The sequence below is a fragment of the Meleagris gallopavo genome, chromosome 28 (genome assembly GCF_905368555.1).
Source record: "Meleagris gallopavo chromosome 28, MGAL_WU_HG_1.1, whole genome shotgun sequence".
Lineage (NCBI taxonomy): Eukaryota > Metazoa > Chordata > Aves > Galliformes > Phasianidae > Meleagris > Meleagris gallopavo.
The window spans coordinates 5,074,104-5,092,067 of record NC_139431.1 but is presented as its reverse complement, the minus strand read 5'-3'; the positions used below and the strand labels follow the sequence as shown (position 1 = coordinate 5,092,067).

The 17,964-nt window shown below is 45.9% G+C and overlaps 3 protein-coding genes across 3 annotated transcripts; all 3 read left to right on the top strand.

Annotated features, from left to right (window-relative positions):
• The first annotated feature begins 659 nt into the window (after positions 1 to 659).
• LOC100547447 (acidic mammalian chitinase-like) lies at positions 660 to 5,540 on the top strand. The gene is made up of 11 exons (XM_085210444.1): positions 660 to 1,620; positions 2,220 to 2,249; positions 2,787 to 2,988; positions 3,349 to 3,405; positions 3,504 to 3,669; positions 3,771 to 3,895; positions 3,985 to 4,108; positions 4,233 to 4,418; positions 4,567 to 4,686; positions 4,790 to 4,931; positions 5,281 to 5,540. Exons 1-11 carry the CDS (start codon positions 1,494 to 1,496, stop codon positions 5,538 to 5,540), a joined length of 1,539 nt encoding a protein of 512 aa, XP_085066570.1. The 5' UTR covers positions 660 to 1,493.
• A 3,240-nt stretch (positions 5,541 to 8,780) lies between these two features.
• LOC100547603 (acidic mammalian chitinase-like) lies at positions 8,781 to 13,410 on the top strand. The gene is made up of 11 exons (XM_085210154.1): positions 8,781 to 8,805; positions 9,398 to 9,427; positions 10,219 to 10,420; positions 10,781 to 10,837; positions 10,922 to 11,087; positions 11,189 to 11,313; positions 11,799 to 11,922; positions 12,064 to 12,249; positions 12,379 to 12,498; positions 12,602 to 12,743; positions 13,098 to 13,410. Exons 1-11 carry the CDS (start codon positions 8,781 to 8,783, stop codon positions 13,367 to 13,369), a joined length of 1,449 nt encoding a protein of 482 aa, XP_085066280.1. The 3' UTR covers positions 13,370 to 13,410.
• A 458-nt stretch (positions 13,411 to 13,868) lies between these two features.
• Positions 13,869 to 16,573, top strand: CIMAP3 (ciliary microtubule associated protein 3). Its single transcript, XM_010724413.3, has 6 exons — positions 13,869 to 13,951; positions 14,271 to 14,413; positions 14,753 to 14,851; positions 15,423 to 15,556; positions 15,882 to 16,008; positions 16,411 to 16,573. The coding sequence occupies exons 1-6, from the start codon at positions 13,927 to 13,929 to the stop codon at positions 16,477 to 16,479; spliced, it is 597 nt and encodes a 198-aa protein (XP_010722715.1). The 5' UTR covers positions 13,869 to 13,926; the 3' UTR covers positions 16,480 to 16,573.
• The last annotated feature ends 1,391 nt before the right edge of the window (positions 16,574 to 17,964 follow it).

The window sequence follows — 17,964 nt, the reverse complement described above, 5'->3', positions numbered from 1 at the left end:
GTTAAACACTTCTGCTCTTGGAATGCAGGAAAGGAGAATCAGATACACCATGAAAACAAACCACAGGCCAAGAAGGGCTACATGGTAGGAGCAAGAACCAAGTGTTTCATACCAGAGCCACACATAAGAAGAATTTGCTTAAAAATAGCGAAGCCACAGCCTTGCATGCATTCACAGTCTGTTCCCACCATAGACATGTTTCGATCACATGTGCCTGGGTTGCAGTTCACTCAGGCGCAGCGCTTCAGCTCCACACATCACTTCAGCTCTCCCTGAGAAGCAGAACTGAAATGCTGCAGCAAGTCCCCTGTGGGAGCCTTACATCCAAGGGCACATCAGCTCTCACTGCACCTCAGCACTACTGGCTTTCATTACAGCTGCCTCCAATGTGCAGAAATGAAAAAAAGTCCCTCAAAACACTTCCATCTCCTGTGCTTATTAGCTGCTCCAGCTTTTTATCCTTACCTTCATTGGAAATAAGCCTATTTTTAGAAGCCCAAAGTTATATCAGGAGACCAATGCTTGTACCTCTGTATCCAGATAAGGGTCAGGACAGGGTTATCCAAAAGATACTGTTCCACTTCATTGACCTTTACAGTTCTCCCCAGGTGAGCCTTCCACACTGACCTGCTTAATCTCAGTAGCAAGGGCAGGTAGAACAAAACATATCCAAAGCACTGCCTTGGGTACCCCAGAGTTAACATGGACAACATGGTTAAGGCCTTCCTGGAATACAGCACTCGTCAGAGAGTTGGTTGGCAGTCACCTGTTAGAAAAACCTCACAGTGGGTGGGTGCAAGGCTGTGCCAGTGCCATACCTCACCCTGGCAAAGCGCTTCAATCATCCACCATATCTCATCTCATTCCTCCGTACTCCACGTCTGCAGCCAAATGAGCTTTTAAGGCAGTTGCATAGTTTCAGAACAAGTACATGGACAACTCTGTGGGCATTTTCAGGGCTCCCATTGCAGCAAGTCTTGGCAACCGCCTTGAAATCACTTTGAACCACCTTCACATCATCTTAACATGAATAAAGCTACGGCTCACAGCAGGGGAAGTGGCATGTGCAACAGAGAATTCAGACCAAAAAGTCCCCTGGATCCCAAGCAATCACCTGCCAACAGCTGTGAGCTCCTGAGTCCTGCACTGCTGTAGGTCCAAGCTCTACTCAGTCTCACCTCTCTGACCTCCAGCCAAGGAGACCAAAACCTTGTAAAGCACCTTGGTTTGGCAGCACCTGCCGCCTCTGGGCAGACACAATGGCAGTGCAAGGTTGAACACTTCAGACATCTACTCCGGTGTAATCACCAATATTGACACAAAGTCTCTATTGGTAAAGAGAATTTCTAAGAAAAGTCATTTAATCTTGTTCTTCCACTGCTCAGGCAGCATCACAAAGTGGCAGAGCATGATAATACTGTTTTTTTTTCCAAATAGAGTGTTAAGGCCAATTGTATTTCTATCATTTTACCGTGACACTGATCTTTACCAACATGTGCAATGTTTGGGCATCTTTGTTGACACAAGACTTGCATGAAATGAGAGCAGCATATAAAAGTGAGAAATGGTCTGCAGCAGATCAGTTCTGGTCAAAGATGGCCAAGCTCATTTTGCTTACCGGTAAGTCCTGCTACAAAATTTACTTCTCTGCCTTTATGACAAGTACCATGGCTCTCTCACTCTTACACCAGGTGATAGAAGAGAGGTTCTATGGAATTCAAGATGTTGTATTTTCTATTTAGTCAAAGGATAATCACTACCACGTTTTCAGGTTGTTTATATGCTGGAGTTCTCTAGTGTTTTCTTCTTCCTTAGATATGCAATTTCTTTATTTAATTGAGTTCTTTAACCAAAACACAACATTGGACCAAGACATAACACTCTAAGGATAAAAATTGCCATTCTAAAAGAGCTATTACTGTCCATATTTGCCTGTAGTCTCTGTTATTTCAGCTATGTTCATAGGAATCATCACCTACTGAAGGAATCAACCATAGCAGCATACTGAGATCTTAATTACCATAATCTTTTCTGCACATTTGCTTCCCTCAGAATGAACTGTAACCTCAGACTGAGCTTTTGTTGGAATCATACTGACCTAAAAAATTGGCACAGAGCAATTTTATTGTCTGTATAACAATGTACCTATCAAATGATTTCTGCTTCTTTCAGCACTGATGTTTATTTCAAAGACTAATCCTTCACTTTGTTTTTCAAAGGTCTGGCCCTCCTGCTGAATGCCCAGATAGGTATGTGCTTCACACCCCAGAACAGCTCACCAAACACCTTTCAGCACGGGCACACACAATCAAGGCAGACATGCAGCATATTAGACACACCAACAGCCTTCTCCATCTGGGCACTTCACTGGAGATCTGTTCTACGTCTGTTCTACCTCACCAAAAGGAGAAAGACTCAGTTTGGGAAAGAGACACAGCAGCCACAACCACCCTGATTCATGAGTTTCAGGGTACAAAGAAAGAAAGAAAGAAATGCATTATTGATCTCAGGGAGGCAGTTCCCAGAAGGATAACCAGTCTTACATCACTTTCTTTCAAATCCTTACTCCCAAGCAAACATTGCCCAAAAATTTCTGATCAGATTTCATTTATGTCTTAATTTATAGAAAGTGCATCCCAGGGCAGGGCTGGCTATGCTGAGGGGCATGAAAGGTGGTTACAGGAAATCTCATGCAGCCAGTTACCTGGTCAGCATACATAACAGGACATCAGCATCTCCGATTTACTCTCTTCTCTCCCTGCTCCACCTCCTCTATTTCCCTACAGGCTCTGCCTACGTGCTCTCATGCTATTTCACCAACTGGGCTCAATACAGGCCTGGCCTGGGAAAATATATGCCAGACAACATCGACCCATGCCTCTGTGACCATCTGATCTACGCCTTTGCTGGGATGTCCAACAATGAGATCACAACTTATGAATGGAATGATGAGACCCTCTACAAGTCCTTCAACGGACTGAAAAATCAGTACGTACTGACAGCATCAGGCATCGTTTAATCACTTGTTCAGGACCTGCCCATTACACAGCAGCCATTCCCTGCGTGAGCAGTGAGGTGCTGAGGAGAATTGGAGACAGTGTTGGGCAGCAAAGGCTGTCCAGGCTGCCAGCATTGGTCCTCTGGGGATGAGGAACATCAGTCACTGTGCTCCCGACCTGCTCCTTGGGTGTCACTCCACAACATCACAGCGTACAATTGCAGCTGCAACAGCCACTTTCCAGAAAAGCAGGCACACTGTGCTTTGTGTTGGTCTTTTGTCTGAAGTTAGAAACAGCAATGCTAAACCATTCTTTGCAGTGAAACATGTTCATGTCCGTCCCTTTGCAGGAATGGAAATCTCAAGACTCTCCTGGCAATTGGAGGATGGAATTTTGGAACAGCCAAGTAAGTTCCCACTTCCCATAACGGCACACTGGAAAGGGAAGGGAAGGGGAAAAGAGGCACCAACCAAGCCCCAATTCTGCCCTTCTCTGCTTCCCTAGGTTCTCCACAATGGTTTCCACTCCTGAGAACCGCCAGACCTTCATCAAGTCCGTCATCAAATTCCTGCGCCAGTACCAATTTGATGGGCTGGACATTGACTGGGAATACCCTGGATCAAGGGGCAGCTCTTCTCAGGACAAAGGTCTCTTCACCGTCCTTGTTCAGGTAGGACACAACAGAAGGCTTTGATCAGGCCCCCTGACCTGCACAGCTCTCACCACAGCCCCAGTGGGGTTCACACTGAGCCATTTGTTGTCATCCTGCAGGAAATGCTGGCTGCCTTTGAGCAGGAAGCCAAGCAGGTGAACAAGCCCCGTCTCATGATCACTGCTGCCGTTGCTGCAGGGCTTTCCAACATTCAGGCTGGCTACCAGATTGCTGAGCTCGGAAAGTGAGTAGCAATCTCTCCAATACAGTTTTTATTATTTAAGTGGTATTACTTCGAGCAATTAAGAGAAATTGTGCCATTAAAACTGTCAGGTACTTGGACTATTTCCATGTGATGACTTACGATTTCCATGGCTCCTGGGACGGACAAACAGGGGAGAACAGCCCTCTGTACAAAGGCCCCGCTGATACTGGTGACCTCATCTATTTCAACGTTGTAAGTACTGTTTAGTAATCTGTCCCACAGGCCGCTGTAATTGCACCAACAATGAGAAGTTTAAGAATTCACCCTACAACCTAAAATTCAGGGCACAAGCTTAACGAGGATGCCATTTTTTTAGGATTATGCTATGAATTACTGGAAAAGCAATGGTGCTCCAGCCGAGAAACTCCTGGTTGGATTCCCAACCTATGGACATAGCTACATCCTCAAGAATCCTTCCAACACTGCTGTTGGGGCACCAACATCGGGCCCTGGGCCAGCTGGGCCTTACACAAGGCAGTCTGGTTTCTTAGCTTACTATGAGGTACGTGCATTTCATCACACCTGGGCATCCAAGTGTGGTCTCAAAACTTCCTAGAAAGGAATTTTATCCCATAGATTCATGCAATATTCCAGCCACCCATTTCTATGGGGCAGTTACTAAGTTCCCTTTCTCTGCCCTTTCCTCCTAGATCTGCACATTCCTGGACTCTGGAGCCACCCAGGCTTGGGATGCTCCCCAGGATGTGCCCTATGCCTACAAGAGCAGTGAATGGGTTGGCTATGACAACATCAAGAGCTTCAACATCAAGGTACAGTGGGTGGGAAGTGCAGCTGTACTAAGGACAGTGCAGGAGCCCTTCTGCAGTAGCACGTCTTGGGACTAACAGTCATTTCTCCCCTGGCATTACACAGGTTGATTGGCTGAAGAAGAACAACTACGGCGGTGCTATGGTTTGGTCCCTTGATATGGATGACTTCACGGGCACTTTCTGTAAACAGGGCAAATATCCCCTGATTACTACCCTGAAGAATGCTCTTGGTCTTCAAAGCAACGGTAAGTAGCAGGGCCTACTTGCAGGGGATCCCCTAGCTCGCTGCTGGTGCAGATCTTCAGAAGCCCGTGAACTTTCACTTCTAAGGCCTTGGTGACACACTTCTTTTGTGGAAGCCACAGCAGGAGATTGTGCTGGAAACACTTTATATCCCCAAGGATGAAAGTGTGAGATTGGAACTTGCATGTGGGTCCAGATTTTTCATATGCCAACTGTGAACCCAGCCAGATTTTGAGGAGGACAAAGTTTAATAGCTCTTCTGCTGATGCCAACCCCAAAGAAACTATAGCAGAAAAGGGGAGCTGAGAAACTGTCTACAATAAAATAAGCTTTTTCCTGCTCTTCTTTCAGGCTGTGTGCCTCCAGCTCAGCCCAATCCTCCCATCACTGCAGCTCCTAGCACTGGAAGTGGAAGTGGAAGCGGGAGCTCAGGTAGCAGTACTGGCAGCTCAGGTGGGAGTGGATTCTGTGCTGGCAAGGCCAATGGCATCTATGCAGATCCAACCAACAAGAGCAAATTCTACAACTGCAATAATGGCGAAACCTTCGCGCAGTCGTGCCAGGCCGGTCTCGTCTTTGATTCCAGCTGCTCCTGCTGCAACTGGGCATGAAGTCAATAATTCTGTTACAGCAAGCAGACTCCTCTGAGAATAATAATGATAAATAAAGTGTTCTGCAAAAGTAAAAATGCACGCTGTTTTGACTCATCTTGCTCGTAATATTTTCATGCTCCCTGGTTCTCTCTCAGTACTTACATCCATGCCCAGGGTAGGGCCCGAATCCAGAAGTAGCATTTCAACGGCCCTGGACAGGCGTTTTCCAGGGCTTTCTTACTTCCCCAGTGGAGCAGTCAGTCAGAGAAGGAAAAAACAACAGAAAGAGGGGATGGGGCAGATCATGCTGTGCCATGAGAGAGCACTTAGAGCAAGGTGGCGGCAACAACCAAGAGCCTGGCTCTCCAGCAGCCCTTGTGCAAGGCCTTTCCTTTGCTCTAGGGAAAAAAAAAAAAAAAAAAAAGCATTCCCCTTCTGGAAAAGGTACCTTCCAAAGACAGCAGTCTTCAAAGGTCCTGCAGCTCTTGTGCCTTGGCGCTGAAACAGCTGCAGCAATTCCCTCACCAGTGCAGGAATGAGCATGTACCAGTTTACACACACACTTCTGATGTGCCCTAGAGCCCCAGACATCCACTGCATGGCCTCAGCAACAGGGGAGCCTCATTCCCATTGCAACAGCCCAAAGCATGAATCACAACACTATTCTTCCTTTTCTTACAACTAATATTTATTTAAAAGACACATTTATAGAGAAAAGACTTAAGTTTTGCTGATCAGAAAATTCTGCATTTCCCCTGATGCAAATGGTGTTGAAAAATGCTTTTGAGCCACAAGGAAGGAGCATCAGATATTTACTGAAAACAAATGACAGAGCAAAAATGGCTATGTGATGGTTCAAGAGAAGAACAATGTTTCATCTGAGAGTTACAGGCATGACAAGCAGATTTCAAAGTGCCAGAGCCACAGCTTGGCAAGAATGTGTAAGTTCTTAAACCATTTTGATCTCACTTTTAGTGGTCATGAAAGTTTTTCAGAGAAACAGACTGGGAAGTGGAGAGAGAGCTAGAAAAGCAGTCAGATTTTCAGTACTCCTGGGTTAGCAGACTGGCAAAAAAAAAAAAAGAGTAAACAGAAACCATCCTTAGTATACAGGGAAGTTATAGATCTCCCAGTGCATATCCTTGTGGACAGAAAATTCTAGGCTATGTCTAGAGACTGATGACTAATTGCATGAGCTCTAATAGCATAGATGCAAGATACACATGTACAGCTTTTGACCATGTAGAGATATTAAGAGTAAATTACCAAGGGAAAAGTCCCAAGGAACTTCTAAGAAAATCACTTCACACTAAGGAGGACCAGACTGGCAACAGATTTTCTTTGAGGTGGTACGACATTGCCTGCCTACAGTGAGGCAACTAAGAGCAGCAGTTGAAGACAAGCATAACTCTCCCAAGTTTTCACTTGCTTCTGACATCCAGAAGTTAAATTCTGAATGCATTTATACCAGCTGTCATGGTTTTATGATTTTTGGTTATCAGTATTCCACATCATAACATCATGCAATGCACTGGGGGTTTGACTGCTGATGCTCAAGTTCCAGGTGCCTGTCCGGAGGAGCAAAAGAAGAACTACATTTCCCCAGGGCGCTTTGCGGTCAGCGAGGAGATAGAACTCCTGGCAAGGTCACCTGATGCTCTCTTCTTCGCCTGCACTTCTCCATCTGCGCTCCTCCGCCTGCGCTTCTTCATCGGCTCAACTGGACTGCACTTCTCACCTCAGCGCTGTGGTGAGGCCGATCCACCTTTCAGACACACACTCTCTCTCTCTCATTATATTCTGCTGATACTACATTTAGTAAATTAGTTTGTTTCACCTCAGATTGTTGCCACTGCTTTCAATTATTTCGGGGTCCCCTATTTTCCTTTTCTGGGGGCGCAGATCCGCGGATCCCTCCACCCCTCTAGTCACAGAGCCGGGCCGATCCAGCTCATAAACCGTTGACATCAGCTCAACAGCATTTTTCCACAGCAAATATGACCTAAAGCAATTCTACTTCACATAGAAATACAAAGCCAGATCTATCATGCATATAGACAAACACTCATCTATCCAGTATATGCCTCTGCACTGCAAACACGGCACATGGCCATGGAACATTTCCATCAGCACAAATGTCAGTATTGGCTGTCAGCTCAAACCACTCTGTATCAGGAGACTGATAGCCATATCTCTGTATCCAGATAAGGGTCAGGACAGGGTTATCCAAAAGATACTGTTCCACTTCATTGACCTTTACAGTTCTCCCCAGGTGAGCCTTCCACACTGACCTGCTTAATCTCAGTAGCAAGGGCAGGTAGAACAAAACATATCCAAAGCACTGCCTTGGGTACCCCAGAGTTAACATGGACAACATGGTTAAGGCCTTCCTGGAATACAGCACTCGTCAGAGAGTTGGTTGGCAGTCACCTGTTAGAAAAACCTCACAGTGGGTGGGTCAAGGCTGTGCCAGTGCCATACCTCACCCTGGCAAAGCGCTTCAATCATCCACCATATCTCATCTCATTCCTCCGTACTCCACGTCTGCAGCCAAATGAGCTTTTAAGGCAGTTGCATAGTTTCAGAACAAGTACATGGACAACTCTGTGGGCATTTTCAGGGCTCCCATTGCAGCAAGTCTTGGCAACCGCCTTGAAATCACTTTGAACCACCTTCACATCATCTTAACATGAATAAAGCTACGGCTCACAGCAGGGGAAGTGGCATGTGCAACAGAGAATTCAGACCAAAAAGTCCCCTGGATCCCAAGCAATCACCTGCCAACAGCTGTGAGCTCCTGAGTCCTGCACTGCTGTAGGTCCAAGCTCTACTCAGTCTCACCTCTCTGACCTCCAGCCAAGGAGACCAAAACCTTGTAAAGCACCTTGGTTTGGCAGCACCTGCCGCCTCTGGGCAGACACAATGGCAGTGCAAGGTTGAACACTTCAGACATCTACTCCGGTGTAATCACCAATATTGACACAAAGTCTCTATTGGTAAGGAAAATTTCTAAGAAAAGTCATTTAATCTTGTTCTTCCACTGCTCAGGCAGCATCACAAAGTGGCAGAGCATGATAATACTGTTTTTTTTTCCAAATAGAGTGTTAAGGCCAATTGTATTTCTATCATTTTACCGTGACACTGATCTTTACCAACATGTGCAATGTTTGGGCATCTTTGTTGACACAAGACTTGCATGAAATGAGAGCAGCATATAAAAGTGAGAAATGGTCTGCAGCAGATCAGTTCTGGTCAAAGATGGCCAAGCTCATTTTGCTTACCGGTAAGTCCTGCTACAAAATTTACTTCTCTGCCTTTATGACAAGTACCATGGCTCTCTCACTCTTACACCAGGTGATAGAAGAGAGGTTCTATGGAATTCAAGATGTTGCACACTCCTTTCAAAGGAAAAAAATATATAACAGTAGCTTTCAGGATGGATAGTTAGACTTTTCAGTACCACTGAGAAGATACTTTATGCATTTAAAATCAATATGGTTCATTGTTATTTGAAATTGGCATTTTCTTTTTGAACAAAACAAAGGAAAAAAACACAAACTCTCAAAATTCTCAATGTGAGCTATCCAGCTTCTTTTCTATTCTACGTGAAATTGTTCCTCAAATTATACCCATTTCCAAATGAACACTCAGCAGACCTGTGCTGAACAATCTATATTCCTGTATCTTATTCGAGGAAACAAAATGATCACAAACAAATTCAGTTTCACAATTTAATACGCACATGACCTCTTTACCACAGTTTCCCCTGTCCTCAAAGTGACCAGCGACCTTGGGTACAAGTTACATTAGGTTCAGCCCAGTTCTGCCTTGCATCTCTCAGTTCAAAGACTAATCCTACATTTTTTTCTTCAAAGGTCTGGCCCTCCTGCTGAACGCCCAGATAGGTACGTGCTTTCTACACAAAACAGCTCTACAAAACATTCTTCAGGATCTGCATGTACCTGGAATGGACACACTAGCTAACTCTTTAACAAGACAGGAAGGACTCAAAGCCTGCTTAGCACTCAGTAGCTGTGTCTCTGCAGACAGCACTTTAACAAAGCATAGTGTGCATGAAGTGTAAATATGCTGCTTGCTTTCCTACAAGGTTCCCCTTAGTCCCTTCCTGCTCAGCTTTAATGACGTCTGAGTGCAACCAGTCTGCGGCTATGCAGAAAGGCTATGTTTGACTTCCACAGACCGGTGAAGAAAGCACTACAGCAGAGACAAAAACCTTCCTCATTCTGAGTGCCTCACCGGAGATCCATTCTGCCTCTGTTCTTCCTCACCTGGCAGCAAGGGAGAAAAACTCAGTTTAGGGAAGAGACTCGCCAGCCATAACAACCCTGATTCATCAGTTACAGTATGCAAGAGGCTCCTAGATAGACTCATTTATGGAAACAAAGAAAGAAGGAAAGAAACCCATTATGATTTTGCTGAGATGACTCACAAACAACCAGTACGATTTCACTTTCTCTGAACTCTTATCTGCAAGGAAGTATTGTCCAATCATTTCAGATTGGATTTCACATAGGTTGCAAGCCAGTGCTGAATTACTGAGTGGTATGAAGGATGGTTATAAGAAATAACACGGCCTCATGCAGCTATTTGCATGGACAGCATGCGAGTCCGACAGCATTTCAAACACATTCACCCTGTTTTCTTCTCTCACTATCCCATCTCTATTTCTCTGCAGGCACTGCCTACGTGCTCTCATGCTATTTCACCAACTGGGCTCAATACAGGCCTGGCCTGGGAAAATATATGCCAGACAACATCGACCCATGCCTGTGCACACACCTACTATACGCCTTTGCTGGGATGTCCAACAATGAGATCACAACTTATGAATGGAATGATGAGACCCTCTACAAGTCCTTCAACGGACTGAAAAATCAGTACGTACTGACAGCATCAGGCATCGTTTAATCACTTGTTCAGGACCTGCCCATTACACAGCAGCCATTCCCTGCGTGAGCAGTGAGGTGCTGAGGAGAATTGGAGACAGTGTTGGGCAGCAAAGGCTGTCCAGGCTGCCAGCATTGGTCCTCTGGGGATGAGGAACATCAGTCACTGTGCTCCCGACCTGCTCCTTGGGTGTCACTCCACAACATCACAGCGTACAATTGCAGCTGCAACAGCCACTTTCCAGAAAAGCAGGCACACTGTGCTTTGTGTTGGTCTTTTGTCTGAAGTTAGAAACAGCAATGCTAAACCATTCTTTGCAGTGAAACATGTTCATGTCCCTCTCTCTATAGGAATAAAAACCTGAAGACTCTGCTTTCTATAGGAGGATGGAATTTTGGAACAGACAAGTAAGTTCAAACCATTTCTTTCCCAGAAATAGAGGAAATATAAAAAGAGGCACCAATCAAGCGCCAACTCCTCTGCTTCCCTAGGTTCTCCACAATGGTTTCCACTCCTGAGAACCGCCAGACCTTCATCAAGTCCGTCATCAAATTCCTGCGCCAGTACCAATTTGATGGGCTGGACATTGACTGGGAATACCCTGGATCAAGGGGCAGCTCTTCTCAGGACAAAGGTCTCTTCACCGTCCTTGTTCAGGTAGGACACAACAGAAGGCTTTGATCAGGCCCCCTGACCTGCACAGCTCTCACCACAGCCCCAGTGGGGTTCACGCTGAGCCATTTGTTGTCATCCTGCAGGAAATGCTGGCTGCCTTTGAGCAGGAAGCCAAGCAGGTGAACAAGCCCCGTCTCATGATCACTGCTGCCGTTGCTGCAGGGCTTTCCAACATTCAGGCTGGCTACCAGATTGCTGAGCTCGGAAAGTGAGTAGCAATCTCTCTGGTATGCTTTCTAGAACTTCCTTCAAGAGATTTCTTCCAGCACTCTTCCTGCTGTTATTGGGCACAGCCCATCCTGTGCATCCCGAGCCTGAGCAGCCCCCATGCTGTTGTACAGGGCAAGAAGGCCACGCAGGCAGTGCCTGTTTGGTACAGAAATGGATACCTGAGGGAGAGAAGGGTAACAGCAGGTGGGCTGCAGCCACTCCAAGCCATCAGAGAACATCTCTCAGTTCCCATAACTTCAGCACAAATCCCACCCTGCGTTGTCCTCTGCCTCCCTCCTCTGCAGGAGGGACTTGTCTCAGCCCTTGGAAGGTTTGCTCAAAGGAAGTCTCAAAGAAACCTGATTTGGAGAAAGCGTGGGCACAGCCAGGATTGTTGTGGGTTAAATGGCCAGGTCTGAAGGAACAGTGGGGTCTGGGTGATGGAACTGGCCAGGGTGCAGAGACAGGAATCTTTCTCTGCAGGTACTTGGACTACTTTCATGTGATGACTTATGATTTCCACGGCTCCTGGGATACACAAACTGGGGAGAACAGCCCTCTATACCAAGGCCCAAGTGACACTGGTGACAATATCTATTTCAATGTCGTAAGTGTATTTTAGGAACCTGTGTAAGAAATGTTAGCACTGTGATCAGAGCAGTGATGATAACACAAGGATTCACCATCCTGTCTACCAAACCTTGCACAGACTGTAATTCTTTTTGTTTGTTTGTTTGATTTTTAATAGGATTATGCTATGAATTACTGGAAAAGCAATGGTGCCCCTGCTGAGAAACTTGTTGTTGGATTCCCAGCCTATGGAAACACCTTCAGACTACAAAACCCATCTAATCACGGTCTCGGTGCACCAACTTCTGGACCAGGACCTGCTGGACCTTACACACAGGAGGCTGGGACACTGGCTTACTATGAGGTGTGTATAATATCACTTTTGTGATACTACTTCAAATAATTTCACAGAAAGGATTCATGGAACTTTCTGAATGGCTGCTGCACACAGCATGATACTCAGCAAAATTCCCCTTTCTCTCTTTCTCCCCAGATCTGCACACTACTGAATTCTGGAGGCACACAAGTTTGGGATGCTCCCCAGGATGTGCCCTATGCCTACAAGAGCAGTGAATGGGTTGGCTATGACAACATCAAGAGCTTCAACATCAAGGTACAGTGGGTGGGAAGTGCAGCTGTACTAAGGACAGTGCAGGAGCCCTTCTGCAGTAGCACGTCTTGGGACTAACAGTCATTTCTCCCCTGGCATTACACAGGCTGAATGGCTGAAGAAGAACAACTACGGTGGTGCTATGGTTTGGGCCATTGATCTGGATGACTTCACAGGCACTTTCTGTAAACAGGGCAAATATCCCCTGATTACTACCCTGAAGAATGCTCTTGGTCTTCAAAGCAACGGTAAGTAGCAGGGCCTACTTGCAGGGGATCCCCTAGCTCGCTGCTGGTGCAGATCTTCAGAAGCCCGTGAACTTTCACTTCTAAGGCCTTGGTGACACACTTCTTTTGTGGAAGCCACAGCAGGAGATTATGCTGGAAACACTTTACTCTATATCCCCAAGGATGAAAGTGTGAGATTGGAACTTGCACGTGGGTCCAGATTTTTCATATGCCAACTGTGAACCCAGCCAGATTTTGAGGAGGACAAAGTTTAATAGCTCTTCTGCTGATGCCAACCCCAAAGAAACTATATCAGAAAAGGGGAGCTGAGAAACTGTCTACAGTAAAATAAGCTTTTTCCTGCTTTTCTTTCAGGCTGTGTGCCCACAACTCAGCCCAGTCCTACCACCACTGCAGTTCTCTGTAATACACAAGGAAGTGAAAGTGGGAGTGAGAGTGACAGCTCAGGTAGCAGTACTGGCAGCTCAGGTGGGAGTGGATTCTGTGCTGGCAAGGCCAATGGCATCTATGCAGATCCAACCAACAAGAGCAAATTCTACAACTGCAATAATGGCGAAACCTTCGCGCAGTCGTGCCAGGCCGGTCTCGTCTTTGATTCCAGCTGCTCCTGCTGCAACTGGGCATGAAGTCAATAATTCTGTTACAGCAAGCAGACTCCTCTGATTTAATTCCATGGCATAATAATGATAAATAAAGTGTTCTGCAAAAGTAAAAATGCACGCTGTTTTGACTCATCTTGCTCGTAATACTTTCATGCTCCTTGGTTCTCAGAGTTTTTACACTTGTGCTAAGGGATGGGCCCAAATCCCGAAGGTGGACTTAATTCCAGTATCGCTTTTTCCAGGAATTTCTTGCTATCTCGTCATGACAGCCAGACACAAGGAAAAAGAGAGGGAGCAGATGACAGGGGAGATTGCTATGCCTGAGAACACACAGTGAAGGGTCCTGACAGCATACTCTATAGACTGCTTTGCCAGAGTCCTCTCCACCACTAAATTTCACTGTGCAAATTGCAACTCCTGGAAGCAAGAGGATCACAGTGTGATCCTTGTGGCTTTTATCAAAGCTGCTCCTTTTCCTGCACACTTCAGGAGCTCCTATTGCCAGTATTTCCTCCAGCACCCCTCCCCGTATCTATAGCAACTGCAGTACACAGACTTCCTTAAGTGCCTGATATGGCAGCATGTGTGCAGAGTGGCAGCCCAGAGGTGAGCGCTGTGAGGTGTGCACAGCAAGGGGGGCTACAAGAATGGGCTCTGCATCTCCAACAGCATCAGGATTCCCTAGCAGTCTTTCCTGTGACTGGACTGCTATGCACCTCCTTGCCCAGGCTGGGTAAAAAGAAGACTTTGTGGCAGCAGGGAATAGTCATTCAAAGAGCAGGCCCTTCAAGGATATCCAGGGGCAGCTGAGAGATAAGGCTCACCTCAGGAAGCAGCAGACATCTGAGGAGTAAGAAGAGCAGCGAGTGGTCAAATCCACGTGGGTGAATCACACTGATCGCATTTCCCTCTCCTGGTTTCACAGATGTGCAGAAACAACTTTGGTTTGGGTCACACCAAGATCAAACAATGTTCCCTCTCCACCACGCTCCAAACAGGATGGGAATCCAGCTAGCAGCCATCAGGGAAAACCGCTTCCTAGGGCCAGGCTGTTACTGGAGCCAGGAGGTAAGTTTGTTTTTTATTCTCAGAGCTTTTCCTTCACAAAAGACATATTTTATAGGTCTAGTAGTAAGGAGTAAGTAATAAGTAACAGGTAATAAGACCATGGCCAGCCAGACGCAGTATACTCCATGCCTGCCCTGTAAAGCCATTGTATAAATCTGCATATATACCAAAAAAAAGAAATTTATCTCCTAGAAAAGTTACCTTCTAAATTTACCAGTCCTCAAAGCTCCAGCTGTCCTAATACTCTAAATTAGTGAGAAATTAAAGGAACGATGTCTGCTGCTGAGGTACTTCTCCTATTCCATTGATGCAAACAATGCTTCTGCTTTTTAACCACAGGAAAGCAGCTTCAGATACTCCTTTGGAACAAAACCACTGAGCATGAAAGGTTATGTGATAGGAGCCCGAACAGCCCAGCGATTCATACCAGAGCCACGGGTAAGAAAACAATGCTTCAGAGAGGCAGTGCCACAGCTCTGAAAGAATTTGTAGGCTGATCCTACCATAGACTATAAGTTGTGAACACGTGCTGGGCCTGCCTCCAGCTTAAAGTAATGGTGGTCATAGATCTCCCCATGCATGGCTTTGTCGCAAGCACTGGGGCTAGAAATCAGTTACCAATCATGGGAGCTCTGGAAACATTGATGCATGCTTTGTACACACGCATTCCTTTGTATCTCTCTCTCACCTCACACACACCTAGATGTACATACTGAGGCAAAATCAGGAAGGGAGCTCAAGTTGTACTAACTGAACAGACCTAGTTTACTGGCCCAGCTTCTGAAGATTAACACTGTATCAGGAGAGATGTCACAGGATACGCTGCGTAAATAGCAGGGAGCGCAGGTTCGATTTGTTCTGCTCTTTTTTGTCTATCAGGGTAGCCAAGGCATGCATTGAACAGCAGGTCTGCAATGCCTAGCCAGCTGGCATTAAATGCTCTGATTAAAAGCATTCAGAAATATCTTGCAGAACAAAATCTTCTGTACTGACTTTTTTTCTCTTGCAGACCGTGACTCCCGGACCAGGAACATACCAGCCATTCTGGAATAAAGAGAGAAAACGCCAGCCTAACTATGCTCCATTTTCCTCTAAGACACCACGATTTCCTGATAAACCTCCAAATAAAGAACTTTTCCCTGGGTAATATAACTCATTTTCTTACTCTTAATAACGATAATAACAATAACAAGAAGGAGTACTAGAGGAGTGAAATACTGAGAAAGAAATAGAAGATGTGTAACTGAGTTCCCAGTAGTGCTTTGTTTCTTTCTTTCTTTTCTTTTCTTTTTCTTTTTTTAAATTATCTTCAAAAGGCTCCTTTGCTTTAGTCTTCAACCTAACATGATGACTAGAAGACCATAAAATCAATTTTTCCCATAGGTCAAAGCAGGTCTGGTTAATTCTCATATTGCAAACATCATATACCAGATCTAGAAATGAGATATTTTGTTTCTGTTTTCTTTAGACCTGGAACTTATGATGCAGACAAGCAATTACACAAAAAGATCACTTGGCCAATGAAGTTTGGGTCTCCAGATTGGTCTTTAGTGCCAATGCCAGCGAAGAGGATGCTAAAAACGGAAGTTCAGAAGGTATGGACAGGGATGAGGGGATGCTATCCCCAGCTTAATACTTCACACAGAGGAAATCAGACGATTCCTTAAGCACTATCTTTTGTCATCCTTTCCTCTCTGGCCTGCTTGGTGTGTAGCTGTACCAGTTTAGGGAGTGAGACACAAAGTGAGCTGCTGCCAGAAAACGCCAGTTTGCAAAATCAGCTACAGTCCTTCAAAAACTTTGACTAGGGAGTTTGATCTAGAAGTAAGTTTCCATCCACAAAATGAGAAGACCGGAGCACAGATTTCTTTCTCTGCACAGCTCCGCTGGAAAAACTTTCCAGTTTGAAACACTGTCTGAGAGTCAGGAAAACCACCTAGTAAACCAGCCTGCAGTGCTCAACACCTCGTGTCTTCCTGTGCTCTCTTTTCTTTCAGCTGATTGCGGACAGAGAATTCAGGAAGCATCAGAACCACGTGGCCTACCTGAGTTTATATGAGAGCTGAGCAGCACGTTGCATCCCTGTGCAGCAGAGCCTGCCCATGGACATGTCTGCCTGCAATACTCTGCCACCTCAAATAAAACCTGTTAAAAGCGGCATTTCTGGTTGCTAGTTTTGATTACCTGATCTGGTACCTGGTCTCTCCTGGCTCTGCGGGTGTTTGGCATCGTCGTGTCCAGTGTTCAGCACCGCTTCCCTCAGCTCCTGGTCCAGGCATGGGGCGGCCATCTTGGGCAGGTTGCCATGGAGACACATCATGGCACTGCACTCCCCAGCATGGGTTCCCCCGCCACAGGGGGTTCTACCCCATACCCAGCCCTTGATGGCATCAGAAAGGAACACAATTAACTCCTCTCCACCACTATCTGCCTTCCTCAGCTTCCTCACCACCTCAGGGTTTCCTCTTCTCCTTCTGGCAGAAGAATGCACTGCAGTCAGAGAAGAGCTGTGCAGAAGAAGTGTAATGGCTTTGTGCAGTCAGCTGCATTAACCTCACAGACTGCAAACGTCCTGGGCATGGAGTGCTGGGAATGGCCAGACCAGGTGGCCGTACCTGTGCCTGACCAGCACTGTCCCTGTGCACATAAAGAGCTGCTCTCAATCAATGAGCAACTTGTGAGGCCACAAAAATAAACCTGGTGTGAAACAGAGAGAGCTCTGCTGTTTGCCTTCAGGTGCTTCTGTAAGGCGCAGCTCAGACTGTAGAGACTTCTATAAATATTTACAACCTGCCTGCACACACAGTGATCAGATCTCAGGGGAAAACTAGGAACTCACAATATTTATACTTGAAATAACTGCAAACCACAACTCAAGCTTTCGCATTCTCTAGGTCTACTTAGCTGTGACTGTAGCAATTTCACCTGCAGCCCAATTTTGACTATAAAAACGAGATATATTATTCCAGTTTCCCACTTTCAGGCTTCAAGTGCTCTCACACATGCAGTGCAGCTGCTCACAGCCTTTATTCTCAGTGCACAACCCTCCCAGCCACACAAGGCAGCTTTGTAGCTGCAGCTGCCAGAATGGGATGCTGTTGTGGACTCTCAGTTTCCCCTTTTGATGAAAACTCCTCAAGGAGGGGGTGTCATTCCCTGCACATTTACTGTTGTAAGACCTGTTTTTAATGTCTCTGATTCCAGCTCCATCACTGCATTCATGGCTGACACTGTACACTTTATCTTTCTTGACCTTCTTATAAGGAAAAAGACACATCAGAAAGATGTAGAACCAACTAAAAAGCACCAAGGATTCTGCAGTCTTTTTCAACCACATGTTCCACTTGTGACAGAGAAAAACCTTCTCATAAGGGGAGGTACTTTGTAATCACTGAATACACAGTGCTGGAAAATTCCCAATCTCAGCAATCAAACATCATTGCAAAGAAAGGAAGAGACACAGCAGGAAGACTACGGCCTCCTACGAGTTTGTGAGAACTTCACCAGACCCCAGTGAGCACACATTCAGGCTCCATTCAGGTGATTTTTTC